The sequence below is a fragment of the Rhincodon typus genome, chromosome 35, assembly GCF_021869965.1.
Source record: "Rhincodon typus isolate 14 chromosome 35, sRhiTyp1.1, whole genome shotgun sequence".
NCBI lineage: Eukaryota > Metazoa > Chordata > Chondrichthyes > Orectolobiformes > Rhincodontidae > Rhincodon > Rhincodon typus.
In genome coordinates, this window is record NC_063366.1 from 18,583,365 (window position 1) to 18,607,857 (window position 24,493).

The 24,493-nt window shown below is 43.3% G+C and overlaps 1 protein-coding gene across 1 annotated transcript in view; it reads right to left on the reverse strand.

Annotated features, from left to right (window-relative positions):
- LOC109921534 (protein PRRC2A-like) overlaps positions 1-24,493 on the reverse strand; it is a 94,892-nt gene that overhangs the window by 4,069 nt on the left and 66,330 nt on the right. Inside the window, exons 9-22 of the mRNA XM_048616660.1 lie at positions 23,702-23,841; positions 22,977-23,067; positions 22,183-22,378; positions 19,331-19,426; positions 17,850-18,210; positions 17,279-17,451; positions 15,723-16,038; positions 14,800-14,986; positions 11,008-13,254; positions 10,227-10,438; positions 9,837-9,985; positions 8,772-8,940; positions 5,325-5,410; positions 2,489-2,725 (exon numbers count right to left, since the gene is read on the reverse strand). Of these exons, the coding sequence (XP_048472617.1) occupies positions 2,489-2,725; positions 5,325-5,410; positions 8,772-8,940; positions 9,837-9,985; positions 10,227-10,438; positions 11,008-13,254; positions 14,800-14,986; positions 15,723-16,038; positions 17,279-17,451; positions 17,850-18,210; positions 19,331-19,426; positions 22,183-22,378; positions 22,977-23,067; positions 23,702-23,841 (4,660 nt within the window). The remainder of the gene's footprint in view (positions 1-2,488; positions 2,726-5,324; positions 5,411-8,771; positions 8,941-9,836; positions 9,986-10,226; positions 10,439-11,007; positions 13,255-14,799; positions 14,987-15,722; positions 16,039-17,278; positions 17,452-17,849; positions 18,211-19,330; positions 19,427-22,182; positions 22,379-22,976; positions 23,068-23,701; positions 23,842-24,493) is intronic.

Consider the following 24,493-nt stretch of genomic DNA (forward strand, 5'->3'; position numbering starts at 1 on the left):
TCTGCTCCTATGATGCTGCTTGGCCTGCTGTGTTCATCCAGCCCTGCACCTTGTTGTCTCAGATTCTCCAGCATCTGCAGTTCCTACTATCTATGATTTGATATGCCTCAGTCTATTTATAGACCATGGTAGAATTTTTGCATTTGGAGTGGACAATACACATTGAACCAGAGTACTTCAATGCATGACAACTGAAGCAGTGACACCTGGGTTGGCTAGGAAGAGCAAGATTAGCCAGCCCTTCCACTGTGAAGTGAACGGTGGATGCAGCAAAGCAGGGGAGGGAAGGATCTGTTTTTTTCTGTAGTCATCTATGTGAAATATTCCTGCATGCACTCAGATCAAGAATAGTCATTGTGCAAAAGCTCTAGCGCCTGTCACAGAAGAGGGGAAAATGCCCAAGGAGGAAAATAAAAATTTAATCACAGCAGGCATCAAGTGGATTCACCATCTTGAGGTCCTACCAAATGAGAAAATGTATTTCCCCCTAATTCTGGAAGTTGCAGGACCTTATGCGGCCATTCAACGCTACTTAGCTACTAAATAAAAACTGAAAGAACTGTGGTTGCTGTAAGTCAGAACCAAAAACAAAAAGTTGCTGCGAAAGCTCAGCAGGTCTGGCAGCATCTGTGAAGCGAAATCAGAGTTAACATTTCAGGTCCAGTGACCCTTCCTCAGAACTGAAAGGTCCCGAGAAAGGATCACCAGACCCAAAACATTAACACGGATTTCTCTTTGCAGATGCTCAACATGCCTGTTGAGCTTTTCCGGCAACTTCTGTTTTTGTTTCTTTTTAGCTACTACTCTATGATTGTTTGTTTGCCAAGGTACAGTCAACAGTCCTTCAATTCTTGGTATCTGGCCAGCTCTGTGGAATATAAAATGCAACAATGCACAGGTGGATTTCAGCAGCAGGGCTTAATGCAACAGCAAAGCAGCACCACCAATATCCACCTCTAAGCTACACAAAGTTGCATTTGAAATCTATTTGTCATAAGCAATGAGGAAGAAGCTCAAGGCCATTAGGCTATTTAGGCTTGAAATTGCTCTATTTGTCACAGAGATTTGAAACAATGTTTCTCCTGCCCAGGGGAGGAGCTAAAGTCTGAATGGCGCTAAATTCATCTCCCTCTTCCATTTTTGTTATAACCCAGGCCCACACCACGCACCTGAACAGTACAGATATTTTTTGGTATATATCTCCTAAAATCGGCACAATGCAAACTTACAACTAAAGTAGATTCAGAGTGAGAAGATAGAAAGGCCCATAATCTAAGTAGTAAACTTTGAACCAATATTATTCTACTGTTTATCTTTAGGAGCATGATCTGCAGTACAATTAACAATCCCACTCAACGTGCAACTCTCCTTCCACTCAAAGAAAATCTCTCTTACTGCTGAGCTGCATGTATTACAAGCACATGCTACATCATCACCACCTGTCAAAAATCCTTGCTTCTATGAGTGATCTGCTATTCAAGAAAACAAGTACATGCAGTTCCAATAGCAATTAGATTTTCCTAGGTGAAAGACAATGACTCGAACTGATTTAGTGACATCTAATTAGTTAGAGGAAAGTAGATGGAGCACAATCAAAAATACAGCCAAAAAGGCAGCTTTGGAGGAAGAGGGAAGAGAGGGGAGGTTGTTGTTGTTATTTTTTTTTTTAAAAAGAAGATGTAGAACGCCAGCAGACGCAGCCAAAGCACCTGCGAGCAGGGCTGACAACACAGAGGGAGGAGAAAATATGCACAAGTGGCAAAAAAAAATGGAGAAAACTGGAAATCAAAAAAGTGTTGTGGGCCTAAAAAGAGATTTACACTTGGACAGGAAATACTAGGAGAGAAGCTATCCTTCTACTAAAGGTATCTTTTTCAATGATGCGACGACCAGTGTATGATTTGAAATCTTAGTGCAATTTTTGTATACTAATAGCCCAAGCCCTTGCACTCCATTAATTCTAGAGTTTTGCCATGTTACAGCATATTTGCCACAAGGTTGGAAAGATTTTCAATGACAATTAACTTTTGACACATGGAACTTTATTTTTAAACATTAAACTGCATTTAAAGTGCAAAGCAATGTAGTGATGGCAGGTGGGAAGGAGGGAGTGGGAATGGGAGAGAGCTGTGCCCCAGGAACAAATAAAATCAGAACTCACTCAAAAATGCTTTTCAAAAAGCCATTTAGAAAAGTAGAGAGTGGTTCTGTGAATGCACTTATCCTCACACAGGCTAAACAGTTACAGCATCAGAATAGATGCAATTACCTCCGTGAAACACTTTGCCTGCTGAAACTCACTGTGTACAGTCACAAATGAAGAATGGGCATTATGGATGGCAATTGAAGGGCAGGTTGGGCGATGAAGAGAAGCAAGAATACTACCAGAAGTGGTGACCGGTAATCAGTAGAATAAGTACATTCAGAACAATGTTGTGCAGCAAGCAAGGTGATTAGAGAGGCCGTGTCATCACAGTAAGTGCTATACCTTATTTTCTTTCAGTGCTCCTGTTCTAGTAGGTCTCTGTCTCTGCTCTTTGGGTTCTAGGAGCTGGTTTTCTGCTGATCGAATCTCAACCACCTTTGTACCGATACGGTTAATAAGACCAACACGCTCCCCAGTGTCGGTTTTCAGGTTGCTGGCTGGAGAACTACGCTGCGAGGAACTGGTTGAAGAGACCTGACAGTCGCTGCTCAAATCCACCCCACTGTCAGTCTGGCTGGCCTTGAAACAAAAAGGGCAGAGACATACACGCTGCAGTTTAATCAAGATGCGTGAACTATGTTCATTTTTCAAAAATGCAAGCCGTCAACTCTTTTCCTTGGCAACTGTATGTCACAGCCAGTACATTCACACCTGCTTACAAAGCTAATTAATCTTTCAAGACTGAAGTATTATTCCTAAAAGCAAATCTACTGTCTCTTCTCTCCCCTGCATGTATGTTAGGTCCTGTGAGACTATCATTTCATGGATGTCAGTTGCTCTCCAATACCCTTGTTCAAGGTGACTATGCCATTTGAACTTACACAGCAAGTATCAGCAGCAGGCAATTCAATCTTTGGGATTTCAACAAACTGGGGAGAAAGTCAAGAGTACAATAGGTTTTAAGCAAGTTGCAGGTGCATTGTCAAAGAATGGGAGGCAGAAGAAATTGAAAAAGAGTGGTAATGAGAATCAGAAACAAAAAGGTGGGCCTGGAGACGATGTGAATAGCCAAATCTTGAACTGCTGTTACCTGAAAGCAGAGTGAAAGCAAAACTGGCACAGAGATAAGAAAACAGGGCAGAGGTTATGAACTGAAACTGACGAACTCGATGCCAAATCTGGAAAGTTGTAAAATGCCCAACTGAAGATGAACTGCTGTTTCTCAAGCTTTGCACGAGGCAGAGGACAGAGACGTTAACCTGAGAGCTTGGAGAAGATTTAAATTGACAGGCGAGCCCAAGTGCATGCTAAATAGAGATGTTCTACAAAGCAGTCACCCAGCATAAAGGAGCCATATTGAGAATACAGTATTTTAAGTGTAAAGTACAAGCAAAGCACTGTTTGCTTGGGGCCTTGAATGGAGAAAATCTCCGAGCTGGTAATGGTGTTGGAGATCATTCAGCCCATCGTGTCTGCAGTGGCTCTCTGAGCATCATGACTTGGTGCCATTCTTGTTGTAGCCCTGCACATTATTTAAATGGAAATAATCACCTAATACCTTCTTGAACCTGCTTCCACCATCCTTCCAGGCATTGTTTCCCAGACCTGAAGCTCCGAGTGATGAGCCTTTGTTCACATTGTATGTATTTCTTGTAAAATCAATAAGTCTGCGCACACTCATTCTTGATCATCTTCCTATGAGCCTGAACAGTTTCTCCCTATCAACTCTGTTCAGATCAGATTTTGAAAACTTCAAACAAATCTCCTCTTAGCATTTTCCAAGGAAAACGGTCTAAGATTGTGCAAGTTATCTTCATGACAGATTTTTCATCCCTGGAACCAGTTGCAAACCTATTCACCACTGATACCAATGAGTGGCACCCAGAATGGTACACGATATTCCAGCAGAGGGCTGACTAGTGTCTTTTGAAAACATTCAGCATATCTTCCTTACTTCTGTACTCTATGCTCCAATAAATTTAGGTTACTGCATGCCTCTTGAACTGTGCTCTCTACCTATCTTGCCATCTGTAACGAATTATGTACATAAAAGAAACCAAGATACCCTTTCTATCATATTTTCTTTTATACTGGGGTGAAGGAAGGAGGTAAAGGGCAGGTGTTTATTGCATCTTTCACTCTTGCATGGAAAGGTGCTGGAAAGGGAAAAGAGGACATTGGGGTGATGAGGAGTGGTTCTAAGTATCGCAGGTTTAGGTGCTACCTGGTCATTAAACCTATGGGCATGGTTGAGCTGTTGTCGTCGTCTGGAACGATCAATTTCAGATCAAAACCTCAACCCTCATTTTGTTCCATTTTTCTTTAGTTTTAGTTTATCCCTCCTGCCTCTCTCTTTTGGTTTTCAGACAGGAGTTTGTGATTCGGCCAGTCTCTTACAGACATCAGTTTCTTTCCTGTTTATCTATCATCATTCCCTTTGTGATTTAATCTCTACTGTTCGCCTCCCCATTACAGACCTACTACTTTATTCTTTTCTCTTCCCTCACTCAAAACAAATGTTATCTTTAACTTCCTCAGCCACCTAAAATGTCAGCTTTCTCAATTGCCACTGATGCTGCCTGACCTGAGCATTGCTAACACATTCTGGTTTTATTCCAGATAATGTGGCACTAATTTTGGGAAATGGCGATACACGAAAACAAAAACCAGGCAATGACGTAGAAATCAATGGGGCTCCTTCTATTTGTATGGCTGTTACCTGCTGTATTGGAGTTGTTGAGAGAAGGAACAAAACAGTGTTGTGCAACACTGCTTCGGGAAAAGCTTGGCATTGGGGTAGTGGCCATGCAGGTTTTGGGGACTAGGGTTCAAGAATAGGAAAGGGGAAAAAAAAAAGTAAAGATCATAGGATCTACCTGAATAAAGGCATGGAAAGATCAGCCTTTGAGTAGCATTTGCTACTATTTTCGCTTCTGACTACTTGATCAGTAGAACTTGAACCACCCATACATCAAATGCTAAAAAGCTCCACAGATACAATCTCAAAGGGATGTCCATTACCAGTGTTTCACCGTCTAACTGTGGCCTGTGACACACATTCAGGTTACCGAATAATCAGTTACATGCTTACATCTGCAGGATACTCAAGAAACGAATACTTTCAATCAGAATAAGGCAATTCACACGTCATCTACAGAGTCCAGGAAACATTGCTTACCTCAGCACTGGCTGCCTCTGCAAAGACATTCAGAGGTTTGATCCAAGTATCCAGACCGGAGGCTGCTGGAGGAGTCAGGGAGCCAACTGCAAGATTAGTGAGGGGAGAATGTTTTACCTTCTTTTAAAAAAAAGTCAAGGTTAGAAGTTCAAAGACTCAGTATTAAACAGCAAAATCATACACACCCCAATCGCATTTGGGGACTTTTCGATTGCTGTGATGAACATGTGCACCTTAATAGAACCTTTGCACACAATGAACTTGATCATCACATTGAAAGTATCTTTAATGAGGCCGGATGGACGTAGGAACAGAAGCAGACCATTCAGCCTCTTGAACTTACACTGTCATTCAGTTTGATCATAGCTGACTACCTACCTAATCATGACTTTCCTGCACCCTTTTCCATATTGCCTTGGTGTCATTCAACTCCAGCAATCAATGTGCGTGTGTCTGGAACCTGCTCACTGACTGAGCTTCATCAGTTCCCTGGGGTAGAGAATTCCTCAGATTCAGCACCCTTCATTTCAGTCTACATGACTTAGCCTTCATTCCAAGGCTATGTTCCATGGTTCATGACTCACCACCCAGGAGAAACAGCTCATCTACATCCAAACAATCACAACTGGGAAGAATTTTAGATTTCAACAACATCACCACACGTTCTTCAAAACCCTAGAGAACACAGGCACAGTTTCCTCAGTATCTCTTCCTAAGACTGTCCTGCCATCCCGAAAATTAGTCTGGTGAACGTCTGTTGCAATCCCTCTCTTGCATGTATATCCTTGGGCAAGACTAAAAAGTGTACACAATAGTCCAGGGGAAGTCTAATCAAGGCCAACTACAACAGAGCCATAGAGACGTACAGCATAGATGGTTTGGTCCAACTCGTCCATTCCGACCTGATATCCTAAATTAATCTAGTCTCATTTGCCAGCATTTGGCCCATATTCCTCTAAATCCCTCCTATTCATATACCCATCAAGATGCTTTTTAAATGTTGTGATTATATCATGCTCCTCCACTTCCTCTGGCAGCTCATTGCGTACACTTTACTTCTGTAAACAAATCCCCTTGTGAATGCAGTCAACACAACACTCTCCTTCCTCAAGATAACAAGGTGTAGAGCTGGATGAACACAGCAGGCCAAGCAGCATCAGAGGAGCAGGAAGGCTGACGTTTCGGGCCTAGACCCTTCTTCACTCTCCTTCCCCATTGTTAGTTGCACCTGCATGCTAACTTAGTGAATTGGGAACAAGGATATCCAGGTTCCTTGGGCACTGACTTCCCAATCTCTCGCCACTGAAGAAATTAAGAAAAAAGAAAAAAAACACACTTATTGCATTCCATCTGCCATGTTCTGGTCCATTCACCCAAGTCTGGACAAGTCTGCTTGAAGCCTTGCACATTTCTCAACTTGTTTTCCCAACTAGTTGCGCAACTAACATATCTGCAAATGTTATTAAAATGTGTCCCCATATCTAAATCATTTATGTCGTGAACTGCTGCAGCTGTAGCACCAATCCTTGGGTCACAACCTGCCGTTCCGAGAACAATCTGCTCATTCTTACTCTGCTGTTAACCAATTTGCAATCCATACAGAATATTATTCCTAATTTAATGCTCTCTAATTTTGTTTAGAGAATCTCCTGTATAGTGTCTTATCAAGAGTCTACCAAAAATCCACTAACACATACCCACTGATTCTACTTGATCTAGGCTACAAGCATGATTTCCTTTTAATAAGTTCATGCTAACTCAATTTCACCATTATTTTCTACTGACAAAGTAATAGGTCTGTGGTACTCCATTCTCCCTCTCTTCTTAATAATGGGGTTACGATTGTTATTTTCCAGCAATAGGATCCTCTCCGCAATCTTCAGAATTTTAAAGGCATCCACTGTCTCTATAGTCATCTCCTTCAACAAGACTTATCACGAAAGGTCTGTCATTTCTGCAGCATCATGCATGGCCCTAAGTTTACAGTCAACTTTTTCATTCAATCACAGGGCGAGGGCATTGCTGGCTAGGCAGCATTTATTGCCTATCCCTAATTGCCCAGAGGGCAGTTAAGGGTCAATCACATTGCTGTGGGTCTGGAGTCACATGTAGGCCAGACCAGGTAAGGATGGCAGTTTCCTTCCCTGATATTAGTGAACCAGATGGGTTTTTCCAATTAACAATGGATTTGCAGTAATCGTTAGACTCTCAATTCCAGATATTTATTGAATTCAAATTCCACCATCTGCCATGGCAGGATTCGAACACAGGTCCCCAGAATGCTATCTGGGTCTCGACTGGCATTCTAGCGATAATATCACTAGGCCATTGCCACCCTTTTCTGCTATTGTTATTGTTGAAGTGCGGTCACAGTTGCAACATAGCAATCACTAATCACTTTTTAATACAGTAAATTGCCAAAAACATCAATGTGATGATCACTAAATCTGATTTTGGTTCAGTGATAATTATTGGGCAAGACTGGGGAGAAGTTACCAACTCATATTTAAAAAGTATGTTGGCATCTATCACAATCACCCAAAACTGAAGGAGCCTTGGCTCGACCTCTCATCCAAAAGCCTGGGTTGTTCTCAAATTTCTGCATCAGGATTTCAGCCCACAGTGTTCTAAATTCAGAGATACCCCACTAAGTCAGAACCAGCAACCCAATTTTCTCTGCAAAATTAATTTTGCAACAGCATGTAAGTGTATCACATTTTGACTGGAAAAACCTGATACAGGAACAATAGCCAAATTGTTTCTACCTGTATTGTTAACCTCTCCTGAACTCACAGGTAGCTGAGAGCACAAGGAAAAATTAAAAACCCAAACTATATTTGCTCTTGCCAAAATGTTGAATGCTGCAAGTATCCCTTCACAAAAACGTTACTACACCTGCTGGAAGATTCTAACACATGCTGAGCCTGTCAATCTCTCAGTGCCAGCAGCTCCTAGCAATCTTGTTCAAGTATAAATGGAAACAAATGTTGATAGTTATTGGATGAGGGCCATCATGATCAAACTCAGTTTATCCTCATCTCATATGCATTCACTGCCAACCGGATTAATTCAATTATTAAGAGGAGCTGAATCCCTGGCTCACTTCCTGACCTAGGCACACGGCAGGTATCTGGAGATGTTCTACAAGCTATTAACTAGATGAGTATTAATTTTTTTTTTTGCAATTTTGTGTCACACATAAGACAAAGCAATTGTCAGTGTACTCAAGACAGTTTAATGAAAAGTTGCAGCCAAAATTAAAACCTCACTTGGCGAGCAAATATATTTCTTAGAACATGTCATCTGGGTGTTGTGCACAAATAAACATATTGCCCAAGTTCTTCAAGCTTCTAATTACTTACAGGTTTACACATGTACTTTGATACATTAAAACTTCTCATCCATGCCCGCACTTCATGTTCCCATTCGTACTATAGAATGACATACCGGAATGCGTGGTATTCCAAATCTGGGTTCCCAGATCAGCTGTGTTGGTCTGACCCTTGCAGCTCTCTTCAGACTCCATGTTACAAAGAGTCACCTTCTCAGACTGCTTTTTGGGGAAGCCAGGTAACGACGGATGCAGATTATCCACTGCACAGATTTTAACACCCTTCTGGCGAATAAAGATTACATTAAAGCTGTTAGGAAGTATCAGGTACCACAAGATAACCAAAACACATGATTCCAAATACAACTCACTGCCAAAACCATTCCCTGTCCACCCCTCAAACTCAGCTGGCAGTCAGTCCTTGCACGTGGCAGAAGGCAAAAATCAGCAAATGGTCTTGGTCAATGAGGTTTCTGGTTTGATCGGCACCATTTCCTACTAATTTCGCAATTTGTTATTTCAACACTCAGCCTGAAGGTCCAATAGGACTTTTTTGGGGCAGATGGGGGGCAGGAGGGAAAGAAATAAAAAAAAAAGGCAATGGGTAGCTATGTTCATTTAATTAATTTGAAATGGAACTAAGTTGAGTTTTATTTCTCTAAACCGTCCATGCATTTCAGCACAAAAGCATTATTACCTCAGATTTTCTTCTGCACGGACATTCTACAATGAAGTAGCATCAAGATTTGATGATTTTGCAAATTTGCTGCTTTTCTGAAACAGTTCACCAACAGTATGCAGAGGAGCATCCATGTGCTATGGCTGGGCTGCAGATCCAAGACTAGCAATGTGCCAAGTAACAAAGTCACTGACTAGAACTGACTTTCATTTTCAGAAGTGTTGATCTGTACAAGATATGGATTCCAATAATGGCAGCCCATGGAGAACACCACAATCAAGTACACTTTTGTCCTCAAGTTACCTTTAGCATATGCCACCTTGGTTTTCAGCACAGACTCAAATGAAATAAATCACATAGCCAATGCCATTGACCCTACCCTGAACACAAGACTAATCTGTGGCTTTATCATCTTTAAATACCAATGGAGATTCACCATTATCTAGATAATCTTTAAACACAGGCTGCACTCCTGACAAGAGCTTGCCTTTGAACAGTTTACCTGCAGTAGATGCTCTTCCTTTTTGCGACGCTCATCATCCAGAATTCTCTTCTGACGTTTTGAAAGGACACGGGTAAAGCCGTCATTTAAAGGAGATATGGACTCATCATCTGCAGAAACTGCTGGGTGATCATCAATAATCACAACACCTAAAATAGTGAAGAAAAAAGAGCAGGTAGGAAGATGGGTCAGTGCAAGAGGCAGACAGAATTGGAACTGTATTCCCATTTCATCTTTTGACTCCACTTGGGGACACCACCCCAATAGAATTTTGGGTCTACCTACCTCATAGTCCACCACTGCCGTAGGAACAATACGGAAGGGCAATATGCTCACAATAAACACATCACCTTAACCCACCCAGTTAAAGGACATTCTTCCTGGACTTACTTGCATAGTTGTTCAGATCAAATTGTGTCAGCATGTCATTCTTCTCGTTCATTTTGCCAGGTGCCATTTTGCGATCCTTGTGACGGTTGTTGACTTCTGCAATGGCTTTCTGGATGGCAGCAGAGTCGCTGGGAATGATCCTATCCACTCTGAACACTGCACTTGCATTCTGAGGAAGAGCTGCGGTGAGAGTTGTCCGGTCTTCCACTGGCCTGCCAAGGTTACATTTCAAACTCTTTACTGGACTGCCTTACTTCCTCAATGGCACAGACTTGAAAACTAAACAGCTCTCCCCCACAGACTTGATCAGGTTAAGTGTTGTACAGATACTTTAATATCCTACCCTCCCCTACTCCTGAAGTTGCCCATTCATGCCGAGATATGGTTCCACTGGCAATCAATTAGTTGAGCACTGAAGAGGCCTTTCTTCAACAGAAAAGCCTAGACCACCTAGATATCAGCCATCTTAAAGCACTAAAATGTCAGCAATCAGAGTTCAGTGGGTGCATGCAGGGGACACCAGAGGAGATCAGGAACAATACAGTTCTGGTCTCATCTAAACTTTCTACAAGGGTCACTAAACAGACATTAGTAGCAGGCAACTTTGCTGATTTCTTCAATTACTCAGGTAACCAAAACCAAATACTGCTATAATTTCCCCTCTATGAAGTGCACAATCTGTCACAAAAAGCAGAAATTTGGAGGAGTTTTTAACCTTATTCTTTTACCTCAGCTTCACCTCTATCAGATGCTTGCCTCATGCCCATCACTGTTCACTCACCTCCTATTCTTTGGGGAAGGCCAATTCCGCTTCTCACTCCTCACAGATCCAGCACTATTTCGGTTGCTTTTCCCACTTGAATCTCCTGGGTTTGAGCGCCGATTCTGTCGGTCCATCCCAGGTCTCTGGCTGGAGAAGCTACGCTTGGACGATTCTTTCTTCTGGGCAGAGTTGGAATCAATTGACTTGATGCCCCCAGGGGCATTTTTCACGAACATGCCATCCTTATCCCGCCTCTCCGTGAAGTCACTGCTTTCAGAAGCAGTCTCCCATTCCTCATTAGCTTGGTCAGAGTTCTGGTTGGATAAGTCGGGGGATTTGGTGCCGGCAGCGTTGCGCACAACCTCTTTGATCTCCTCTGTTTGCGGGTTGGGAGGTGGGTTTGGCGGCAAGGCTTCAGCAGGGAAGAGGTTTCTTTCGCCATTCATGCGGGCAGCCACCTCCCGCTCCTGCTTCAGGCGGCGGAACCGTGGTGGCTTGTCCTGCTGCTGTGAGCGCCCATGACGCCGCCTCCTCGGTGGTTTGTCAAGGGGCCTCTCTGACCGGTGAGGCTGCCCCTCAGGCGCCGTAGACTCACCAACTTGCGACAGTGGCTTCTCACAGAGGTTTTTCTCTGACTCTTTGCCTGGGGGAACATCAGGAGGCCTGATTTCTGGGGCTTTGACCTGCTCCTTTGAGGGCTGCTTCTTGGGAGGGGATACCTTTGAAGAAGGCCCCCAGCCTCCTTGCTGAGGGCGGCCACCTCCGCCACCACCGCCGCCACCACCACGGGGCATACCTCCTCGACCTCGCCGAGAGGGCACACCACGTGGAGTGAAGATCCTGCCACGTGAAGAGTCACTTAGCCGGGGAGGCATCTTGTCTGCAAACTTTGGGGGGTCTGCTCTGTTCTTCTTGTCAGCACGACTTTGATCCGGATTTCGGAACTCTTTGGGAGGCTCTTTGGAGCTGGAGGAGACTTCTTTGTCAGAGTGAGCAACATCACTGGCACTCTCATGAGTCTCGCTGCCAGTCTCTGAGCCCCTCTGGCGACGGCGTTTCGGAATCTCCTCATATTCTGAGCCCTCACTGCGCGTCTCACTGGGGTTCCGTGGCCTGAAAGAGCTCTTAGGGCCACTCTCCTCCGTTCGGTACATGGGCTCCCTACAGCCTCGGAACTCCCTGCTGCGGCCTCTGCCTCCTCTTCCCCGGCCACCGTAGGCTCCTCGATAACCTCTTCCCCGCGAGAAGAACTCTCCGCGTCCTCTGCCCCGGCCTCGTCCCGAATAACTACGGTCAAATGAATTATCCCTGTCTCTATTCCGCCGAGAGGCTGGAGGGCCATTGTTCAAGTCCTTTTGAGGTGGTTTGGACGTTTTGACTTTCTCAGGCCTCTGATCCTTCCCAGAAGGCTTTGCCTTCCCTCTGTCATCCTGCACATTTGAGACAGGAGGGCCTTGCGAAGGCTTATTGGAGACAGACACAGAAGAGGCAGGCTGGCTCACTTTCAAACTTGAAGAAGAGTCCTGCTTTGAAGGCTCAGCCTCGGGCTTGAATTCCTGTGGCTTGTCCTTCCCCTTAACAAGGGTCTTCTCTCCCGATGCAGGCTTGCCCTTCTCCATTTCCTGCTCACTGTCTTCACGCTTCATGTCCTTCAGTATTGGTTTTTTAATGGGGCCAGCTCTCCGAGCAGGTTTATCACTCATCTCATCACGGTTTTTACTGCCAGGCCGTGGTCCCCATCGGGTTTCAGTTTTTGATTCCTTCCTCTGAGGTCTGTGCACATCCTGACGGTTGGATTTGTCACCTTTTCTATTCTCGTCTTGCTTGTTCTCTTTAACCGAGTGGTCTTCCTTGTGCTGCAGAACCTCCACAGCCTGAATATGGGGTGCTGCCTTCTTCAGAGTGTTGGAAAGTTGGCTAGATTCCCGTGACACATGCATCACGAGCTGTTCTACCTTTTTGTCTTCATTTTGCAGTTGTGTGGTTTCCCTTCGGATAGGCATTGACTCCTGCTCTGCCTTGCGCTCCAGATGTGAATGCTGAAGCTGTGAAGACATCTCCACCCGCCTATCCCTTTCCAGCTCTGCCTGAACACTGGGCAGGGAATTCTGCCAGGGGGCCTGTCTCTGCTCATCCAGGCGGTCCATCAGTGTGTATCGCTGCATCTGGGGAACATGCCGAGGTCCACTCTCTGAAACCTGTAGACCACTCACAAAGGACTGAGGTGGTCCTGTGTCTCGATGTCTGACTGGTGGGGTTTCACTTCTGTGCAAGAAAGAAAGTCAATGAGGAACAGATAATGGCGTAACATGTTACATTACAAAAACGCTGAATAGCCTGTTATCACTTATAAGCCACTAAAATATCACCATTTATACTGTACTCAAACTTGCCTATATCCCCATCTTGCCCCTCCCTTTAGCACTGACTCTTCCCAAATGACACCTCAAAAGCTGCTGACAACTCTGCCCTTCCAACTGAAAGACTTTCATGTGAGCTTAAATAGCACGTGCTGGTAATCTGCTTGCAACTTGGAAGGGGAAACTTCTGCATGCACTGGACATCACGGCAAATCCCCAGACACATTTTCGCTGAAAGATAACAGGCTAACTTGCATTTGGAAATTGAGCATATCTGACCAATCCTCTGCCTCATTACCATCCTCCCAACGAGTGAAGTATTGCCTGGGATCTGCTAACTTGGAACAAATTCGGTCTTAAATAATTCAGTTGCCAAGTTGCATCTGATGACTGAGCCCTGGCTACGTGTATCAACTATAGATGCACCAAGTGCTTATTCAGATTCACTTGACAAGTATCAGCTGGAGATTCATTTGGGCTCATGTAGAAACTGTGGATTGGATATGGAGGCACACATCTGTAATGCACAATGCTGCACATAAATGCTCATAAAAGCAGAGAACAGACTAGTTCTATTCCTCACGATTGGGCTATCTGAACTAAAATAATTGCATAAAGATGATGTCTGTTAAAACTGCATAAGTTAAATTCATAAATGCACTATTCACTACAATCTGCATTTGAATCTAGAAAGTACATCAGTATAATGTTGGGGCACAGAACTGAAATGTCTAGGTTTGGTCTCTTGCATCTGTTTCTCCAGAGATACAGTTCATTTGAAATAAAGTGCTGTGATGATTTCCACTGCAGTAGAGATGAAAATATAATCTAATGAAATTATCAAAATAGGAAGAATTTTGAGAAGCAGACGAAGACTCTTCCCTCAGATGGAGAGTCAGCAATTTTAAAACGAACATCTTTACTTGAGTTTTGCTAAAACAAAGTTATCAAAGGAGCAGGTGGAGCAAGGACGATGCCATCTTGGGAGGTAAAAATGTGAACTGAATATCTGAAGCAGAGTCAACAGACACAACTTCTTGCTGCAATACATTTCTTGGGTCAAACTGAGAAAGGCCTTGCCCGAAATGCCTAAATCACTGGCCAACTATGAGCACAACTTCTTGATTAAGACAGTGAGATTAAGGCTTCCAAACCATTTTTTGCCAAGATGTATTTTATAGCCCTAAATTTTGAGCTTGGGACATTCAGCAGCAAACTAAGTCACCTGCATCCAACATGGTGGCAAATACATTCTGGCTCTGAAGCAGAGAACTCTTTCACTGAAGTTAGACAATAACTATACTGTCTGTATTGCAGCTGGTTCAAAGAGTCTGGGCAGTTTCTTGCAAAACAAATCATCTGTGAAGATGCATCAACCACCAACACAAGTTACCACACCTCCCCAGGTATCAAAGGCCCTCACTCAGTGTCAAGGCAAATCTGAACAGACCTCAAACTTTTGTCATCTTCATCATGTGGTCTTATTGGCGAAGGCAAAGGTCGCATCTCTGCTGGTGGAAACACATCCCCAGCCCAGGCTAACTTGGGGTCAATAGGAGGCGTACCCCTTGTAGGGTGTCGGTCAAAGGGCTCAGATCCAGAACCACCGCTATCTGAACGCTCACGAGCCATTAAACCTAAAACAAAATGAGAAATTAATCGAAATGTCTTTCGTCTTGTTCTTGCACTCTGGCTGGTCTAATGAAATGCCATTCACACAAGGCCCACAAAGTCAAGTTGTGAGAAAAAAATTGGACTATTAGGATTCAAATATTAAACTAACTGAAAAATGGTAGAGTGTTCAGTACTACAGGGACAAGTAAACAGAAGCCGAGAATTCGTAACCAGCGGCACAGTCACTCAGTGGTTAGCGCTTCTGGCTCACGGCGCCAGGGAATCAAGTTCGATTCCAGCTTCGAGCTGTGTAGAGTTTGCACATTCTCCACGTGTCGCAGTCCAAACACGTGCAGGTTAGGTGGATTAGCCATGGGAAATGCAGCGTTGCAGGGATAGGATGGAGGGGTGGATCTGGGTAGGATGCTCTTTAGAGGGTTGGTAAGGACTCAATAGGCTGAATGGTCTGCTTCTACACTGTACGAATTCTATGAAACTGCATGCGAGTTGAATTTGGATTAACCACCAGCAATTGCCATCAGGATGACTTCTAGTCCAAGCTGTCTCACAACAAAGGTGGCAGCAATGAGAGTAAATGTTGTGGCTCAATCCACCATTCAAAGTTAAACAAACTCTGCAAATTCTCCACTTAAAAACGTGTGCAACCTTCTGGATTTCAACATTTAAATGAAAAAAAAAACAAACACAAGTCAGGGCAGTGTTGGACAATATTTTCTACGCCAGAAGTTGCCCACTCACCTGAAGGATGAACGCCAGCTGGGAAGTAGTCGATAGGGGGCCTGCCTTGTAGCATACGAGGATCCATGTACGGAGGCATCATCATCCAACGTGGGTCATAACCCATCGGGGGCATAGGTGGTGGTGGGCGGCCAATGGAGCCTGGGTACATGGGTTTCTGCTGCTGAGGGTGCATGGGTGCCGATGGGGCCATGGCAAGAGGCTGCGGCTGTGCTGGTTGCTGCGGAGGGGCCTGCTGGGAAGACTGATGCTGTTGCTGCTGATGGTGTTGCTGATGCTGCTGCTGCCACTGCTGCTGCTGTTTAAGAAGCTGCTCCTGAATTTTAAAGATAACACATGTCACAACTAATATCAGGTGCCACAGCACTACAGTACATGCACAAGAGTCTTGAAAACTGTACTGTCGTCATTTTCCTGACCTTTGTCTTTGATCAAAAAAGGACGCTAAAGGTCTACAGGCTTGCAGCCAGTTACCTGACTCAGCAAACTACCTTTATCCACTACTTTGCAGTGGGAGTTGGTAGGTCAATTGACTACAGGGTGGTATCATAGCCAAGCGTATTGCTATTCTTACTTGACAGTCCAACCTCAGTGGTATCTGGATTAACAAATTGGTCTTTGAACAGAGGCCTGTTAAAAATCTTGCACAGCATGATGCCAGACATAACTTTCTGACCATGTTTTCTTTCTAACTGGACCTCGCTTTGTCAGATCTCCCTGTAGCCCCACAATCCAGCTAAAAAATTAGCTTCATAGGTATTCAAACTCTTCCCCAACTCAGTCATCATTTTGTATATATTGAAATATGGACTGTCTGCTAATACCACAAGTGTCAAAAGTTGGAGGTAGGACAGGCCACACAACCTCAGCATTATTTCACGGCCTGAGTTGTGCTGTATAACTATGACTCTAAAAGTCAAAACCTATTACCAGATCTCTTCTTTGATGGACAGCAAACCGAACAAGTGGTAACCACAAATGCAAAAAAAGCTTCCATTACAAGTATGATGTGAATACCTCAGCCAAACTTGGTCTCAAGAACACCGTATCCCTGAGCCTGTTCATTCATAGCTGATCCATGATCCAAAGCCATTCAGCCACCTCTGCACATCAGTTCTCAACTCTATGCTTACAAATATTTTTCAATTCCAGGTTCAGAATTAACTAACCCGATCTCAACTGTGTCTAGAGTTGCAAACTTTCACCTTCAGTGTGTAAAAGTATTTCCTAATTTTACTCCCGAAAGATCCATCTCCAATTCTAGAATACGCACTGGCATTAAATCAAGGCAGCAATAGCTTCCTTTGTCTATCCTATTAGATCCTCTTAACTATCATTTGCTCCATGCAAATTATGTGCACAAGACCAAATAACACACATTAATCGGATTATTCTGTTCTTCTGCTATTTCCTGTGGATTGTTCATTAATTTACATGGAAAACAAACAGAAGTTTATTTAGCTTTCCATGCAAATTGCTCCAGTGTCTGTGCAACTGAAACTACACACCGCCTTAATTCCAGGCGAGAAAAGTTTACTTGCCATCACACAGTTTACCTGCTGTTGTCTTTGAAATCTGGGCGGCAAGGACTTCTGATACTTGGAATAGCCTTGGGAGGGTGGAGGTTGTCTTCCCGGTGCCACTGTTTCTACCTTGGACTCAACTCTCACCACCCCTGCCTCCTCTTTCACTTCAACAGTTTCCTTTTCGGGAGGAGGTGGGGGTTCAGCTGGGAGTGAAAAAGCCAAAATAAAAACAAGTCAGTATTACAATTGATTTGTTCCATTCTAGACCCTCTAAGGAAGTCCCAAGTTAAAAGCTTGCAGCTATTGCTTGGACCCCAGTCACCTGTGAAATGGCAAAATAACTTCTTGGTAAAAACTTACGAAATCTTCATCTCTATGTAAAATATTCCCCATTCTAGCCAGCTTGTCAATTGGAAGTATAGCAGGCCTGCCTTGCAGGGTGGGAAAGACTAAATGAAAAAGGCTACAAGCACCTTTCACCCAAAATAGGACAGGAACAGAAGGTCACGTGCATGGCCAGTTGCAGAGCACTGTCTGAACACAAAACAGGGAGAATCACAAGCAAAATGCTAGTATTCTTTAAATAGTAAAAAACAAATACCTTGCGTCATTTCAAAACTGCCGCTGCTGGCTGTTCTCTGCCGTTTATTGGAGCCCACAGGCTCTTCATTCTCTTTTTCCTCTGAAGCCTCTTCTTTCTCCTGCTCAGACTTCTGGCGTTTCTCGGAGGCGCCAAACTTCTCATCAAGTCTCTTTAGCTTTTCTGCACAGGCAGCTCGACGCTCCTCCTGCATGCGGCGTTCCTCTTCCTCACGCCGCTTTCGTGCCCGCTCCACGGCAGCGGAGATCTCACTTGATGACTGCTTGCGCCGCTGACGCCAGGCCTCATCTTCATCTTCGCCCACGGGAGCCTTTTGATTAACTAGGGAAGGGTTAGCTTTTTCCTGGGGAACAGTAGCCTGCTAGTGGGAAAGAAATACATCTCCCATCAGATTCACCACAAGTTCTGGACAGATCAAAGGATGCTTTGTACAGCATGACTGCAGGTAGAGGGCATGGTGCTTTTGCATAGACCGTGCGTGTTGAAACATCAGACTTTAGAGATTTATTATCAAGGCTGCTTGAATCAAACTGAGCATTAAGTTTATTCTGTGAACAGACAGAAATTTCAGAAGCACCATAGCTACACCTTTAGCTGACAGGCTTCAGGACGACAGAGATAGCAACACTATCCCAGAACACTAAGAACAAAATGCTGGCCAGCAGAGAACAAAATGGGACAAAGGTCCTGGAGTGAAGAAGCTGCAACAGGCAACTTCTAGTAGTTAAGGTTCACACAATCTCAGACTCTGGAATAACACTCAATTGACATTGGAGAATGACATCCACAGCAGTACCACAAAGATACCACTGGCCCAGGCCACTCTGCTCCTGTAAGAAAGAAATCTTTGTACAGTGTGCTTAAACAAGGAAAAAAACATGAAAAGGAAAAGTCAAGGGCTGCATGGACATAATGGGAGGAAAAGAAATTGGGAACTGGCAGGGAACAGAGAAGAGGAGAGAGTGAAGGAGCGAGATGAAAAGTTACTTAAAATATGTTAATCTTTAATCAATTGATTATCCACTCAGTGGTACATTGTCATGGTTTTGATTGCCTCAGATCATCTAAAATTCCCACCTGTGCTGTATTCAAAAAGAAGTCTCTCCAAACACACTGCTACCTATTGCACAAAGCTGCCTCGCAGTAAGAGGCAAGATCCCTTTCAAGCGGTTACAGTCTCAAAATATACCCAAATAGGCATTGTGCATGCTTTAGGATTTATGAGTCAGGAAACCTGTAACATTCTCTTAAGTATTCATTTCAATAAAATCCATGTATCCTGTCAGATTCTCCAGATACTTCAGTTTCTTTCACACCTCTGAAATCATAATATCCTTTACTACGACACCCTTCAAATGCCCACCCCTCAGAATCTCAAATCAGAAGATGTAGTTAAGCTAACTTTTATGCAAAACCAAGAAACTTTTTGTAACGTCAAAATAGTCAGTCATCTACCATAACCTATTGCTAACCCTACAAACCTGGTGCATGCTGGGGGAAGCGGCCTGCCTGTAGATGCTGTACGAACCTTGAGCAACCTGATGCTCGTGAGGTGAGCACATGCCTGTCCTTCGACCCTAAAAAGACATAGTTATTGAGTTTAAACTAATAGAAATTTTACCCCAGTGATAAGTGTTAGGTGGAGGGGTGGGTTGGTGGGGAGGGGAGGGTAAGGATAAGTGAAGTGGAAGGGGCAGAATTAAAAGGCAGACTTGCATACCTAAAATCTTTCACGATCAGCAGAAATAATTGTCCCCCAAAATCAAAGAACATTGCAAGTTAAACTTTTAGCAGTATAATTTTGCTTGGATTTCTACCTCAAAAGGTTAGTGCTGGGGGAACACTTTGCATTTCAGATCCACAGTGGGGCAGAATCAAACAGTTCTAGACCATGCACTACAAGGGACTGCTACACTTTCCACCCAGAAATCCTGGCTAAGTTTAGATATGGAGCAAAGCTCCATCTACCGTATTCACTCCAGGTATAGGAATCAAAAGATGCAACACTGACAGAATTACTTGCAAAGAACCCACAGTGTTTGAAGTTGTCGTCAGATAGAAAGGGCCTTTACCACATTTTTTTTTAGAAAAAAAGCAAGATACAGTTCAATACAGCTGCAATTTGCTTTGAAATATTTTGGTTACTCATTTATAACCCTGGACAGCAAGGATTATCAAATTGCCTGGGTGGACAACAACTCAGTCACATACTATGTGCTTCCCTAGTATGAATCACTAGAAAGCAACTGAATGAGTCCTTCTGGAGGTCAACTGCAGCACTTGTACTGCTGTCTGGTTGTGTCTCAGCTGAAAATCAATCCTAAACACCTCCTGGTCTCCACCAAGAATAACAGTCCCCACTAAGACATCAGTGAGATTAATTGCTGAAATGTAATCAGCTCACAGTATTGGCACATGGAAGGTTTTTAAACATAGAACAGGGACAGGCCCTTAGGCCCATTTTGTTGCCATTCTAAACTGATTCCATTTGCTCGCACATTGTTCATGCGACTGTCTGAATGCCTTTTAAATTGTTGCTACCTTACCTGCTTCTAATACCTCCCCTGGCAGCACGCCGTAGGCACCGACCACCTTCTGCACTGAAAAGTGGCCTCTCACTTCCCTTGAAATATTCCCCTTTTCACCCAAGTCTATGCCCCCTTGTATTTGACATTTGCACCCCGGCAAAGAGACTGACCATCCACCCTACTCCAGGCCTCTCAATGTTATATACTTCTTTCAGGTCACTTCTTTAGACTCTGACACTCTAGCAAAAAGAATTTTAAGTTTGTCCAACTTCTCCTTGTGGCTAATATGCTCCAATCCAGGCAACATCCTGGTAAACCTCTTTAGCACCCTCTCCAAAGCCTCTAAACCCTTCCCATAGTGTGGCAAACTTTCCAACTCATAGTCTGTCGTATCCCTTGATAACTTTCCTCACCATCCACAACTTCACCAATTTGGCATCCACAAACTTACTGATTAGACCACCTACATTTTCATCCAAATCATACGATTTTTATTATATTCTACCTCCCCACACACCTAAAAACAGAGGTTCCAGCACTGATCCTTGCTGAACATCTCCAGTCACAGACCTCCAGTCCCAAAAAAAAGTCCACAACTACCCATCTTCTATGACCAAGCCAATTTCATATCCAACTTAGTAACTCCCTGTGGATTCCATGTGCCTTGATCTTCTGTACCAGCCTACCATGAATTACTTTATTAAATACTTTAGTAAGTCCATGTAGATAACATCCACTGATCCACTTGCAATCATTTTCATTACTTCCTCAAAACTCAAATCAATTTTGGGACATGTTCTGCCATGCTGACTATCCCTAATAAGCCCATTATTTTCCAAATGAGAGTAAATCCTGTCCTTGAGAATCTTCTCCAATAATTTACTTACCACTGACGTAAGGCTCACCAGCCGATAACGTCCTGGATTATCCCTGTTGCCATTCTTAAACAAAGGAACAATACTGGCCACTCTCCACTCTTCTGGGCTTGCTTGTGGCTGAAGTGGATATAATGATCCCTGTCAAGGCCCCAGCATTCTCCTCCCTTGCCTCCCTCAGTATCCTGGAATAGATGCCATCAGGCCCTAGGAACTTATCTACCACAATGTTATTCGAGGCACCCAACAGCTCCTCCTTAATATCAACATGCCCTAGCAGATCCCAATTTTCTCCAGCTCACCAGAGTGACACCTGCTCATTTGTCAAGTCTGGTCTGGAAAACTGACAACGGACCTCAAGACTACAAAGCTACATGCAAAATGATTCCCCAAGAGGTGAAACAAAAGAACTGCCACGTTGGTTTTTAAAACCAATTTAGTTCAGAAATAAAAAAGTTTTTCATGTCCTCTAACAACAATGACACCAGCCCAAATGCAAACAAGCATCCCCACTACTGTAACAATTCCAACACCAGCAATCTGACAGGATGCCAACTTAAAGTTAACTGGTAGTAGCTGTCCCCTTGAAACTGCAATCTCCAGGAAACCTCACTTTATAGGTGAGCCTTTCAGTTTAGTAGTTATCTAGTGGCAAAAATTCCAAAATCAACATTAATTCCAGTATGGAACAGTGCCAAAAACAAAGAAAACAAGGGGGCTTTGAAATGACCATTTGGGAAATCAAAGTTTCTTTCAACAGGGCTTCAACAGTATTTGACTGTCAAATTAGTTTGATTAAAAACCCACGGATTGTATAAAGCCTTTTCATCACATTTACTGAGATCATGCTTCTAGAGAAAACCGACAGAGATGAACATCAATCAGGAAAAAAAAAAATGGCGCATTATATTGATCATCTTGGCCATGTACCTGGTGATCCACAGCAGGACCCCAGCTCGCAGAAACTCTGGGTGGTTGGGGCCCAAGCGGACCCAACTCAGTCTGGGCAGAGATCGGACCTTCACCTCGACCCGCTTTGACAGACAAATGCTCCTCTGAGGGGGGATCCTTCTTGTTCTCAGAGGTGCGCAACTCCTGTCTATCTGGTCGACTTGTCTGGCCATCCCTGCAGAGAAGAATAAGACTGTTATTTTCATCAATGCACACAGCAACCTTGTCCACACTTGGATCATGGCAATAATAACTAAGCATTTATATATCAGATCACCATGATACTAGAATGATTATTTTGTTGACTCCCCAGCCAAATATGGAAAAAAACAGACTGCAGTGAATTGGTGTGCAATTAGCCATAAAACACATGTAAATGGAAAGGTTGGAGTGTAGAGGAACAGGCAGTGGAACTAACGATTGTATAAAGGGGGCTTTAAGAATCAAACTCAACCAACAAGAAATGAATAAATTAAGGTAACAAGTTATGTTTGATGAAACCATAGTTTACTCAGTTGTCAGCATGAATTCTCCTCTTTTACTACAATGCACTGTAATCAAACCTTTACCTTTGTAAAGAATTTCTCCACATTTTTAATGCGGCTAAACCCTACCAAATCACAACAGCACAAGTTCAATACAAGACCTCACAAACACAAACAAAAACAAAAACAAAAACAAATTGAATTTAAAAGATGCAAAAAATTCATAAGTCTACAAATTCTGCACTTCTTTGCATTTACTGGGATTAACAAATGTTTTATCATACTGACCAGTTTTCAGATTTCCCCTTTTCGGCATCATCATCGTCTTCATCGTCACTGAATTTTAGTTTTTCTGTGTAGTCTATTTCCTCGTGTGCTCCTGTAAGAGTAAAAATACAAGTAGTGGAACAAGCAGAATGGTAAATGCTCGCTCAAATTTCCACTTCCATAACGTATTGTCCCTAGTCCAGATCAGCAACAAGACAGTTTAAAAGTATAGTGAACCACACAATACCCACCCACAAAGTAAAACAATCTCTGTACCCACCTCACCACTCTTCGGAGATACAGTTGCTCCAGTCATTATGATATATTAACAGTGCAACTACAAGAGAAAGTTCTCTCCAGTTCCCAGACTTGCAATTGCTAACCCAATTGGGTGGGGGGTGGGGGAGAAAGAAAGATAACTCAAGACTGGAAAATGGAAACGAAAATAGGATGAAGAACTTGGAGGTGGCAGGGTGTGGAAAGGCACAAAGACAGCAAGATTAGAGAAGCAACACAACTGGTTAAAATCACAAGTAATTTTTGGTTGATACTATAATAAAGATATTTCCAAAACTCCACAATAACAAAGTCATGTAGCTGTCTGTCTCAGTGTCATGTCCCAACAGCATACAAATTTAAAACACTGCTTGGTGTGAAACAAATTCCCACAGACTTTCTGGTAGCTGAAGAATTAAAATAAAAAAAGGTCACAACAGGAGATGTTCTCCCAGCCCTTAGAGTTTTACCAGCCCATCCATCATCAGTCTCATTTTCAAGCTCATCAAACTCTTTCAAGTCGTCCTGTTTGAGGATGGAGGGTCTTTTCACTGCTTCGGACATCCGCGTTGGATGTGGAGGAAGTCGAGGTCCTGGTACACGAGGAAATCTATGAAGAAGTGTACACAAGGTGCTATTGTTTTATGTGGCAAAGGCAAAGCAAAATAAATACGAATTCAGTTCAGACCCACAAAAGCTGTGTTCAAGATTTTCCCCATGAAAGAAGGTTGGTTTCCAGTTACCTTCTTTCATTTTAATTGCTTTGTGATGCCAGAACATGGTGCCCAAGTACACAAGCTATTGATTTTCCAGTACCTTACTGCGCTGATCTTTTCCCAATTTTAATTTTTCTGTCATTTGAAATTGAGCTCTCAGCTGCTGAGATCACAAGATCTGGGATCCCACTTACATGCATGACTACTGTCAACATCTACCTTCCTTTAAATTGATACAAGATATTTGTTCATCTGACTCAATCCCTCACATTCACATGTGTCAAATTTTGCATTGATACTGCTCCTGTGAATATTTTCCTCTGTTGAAAGCACTATTAATTTTGTGTTCATATGCTTATTTAGTTCCCCACTGAAGGCCTCTTAGAATTTGCTCCCATCTCACTCTCAGGCAAATTCTGACCATTTGTGGCCAGAAAAAAAAATACACTCTTACTGTTGTTGTTTTGACAATCACTTCAAATTGGTGCCCCCGGTTCTTGGACTTTCTGCCATTGGAACAATTTATCATATCATACTTTATCCAGA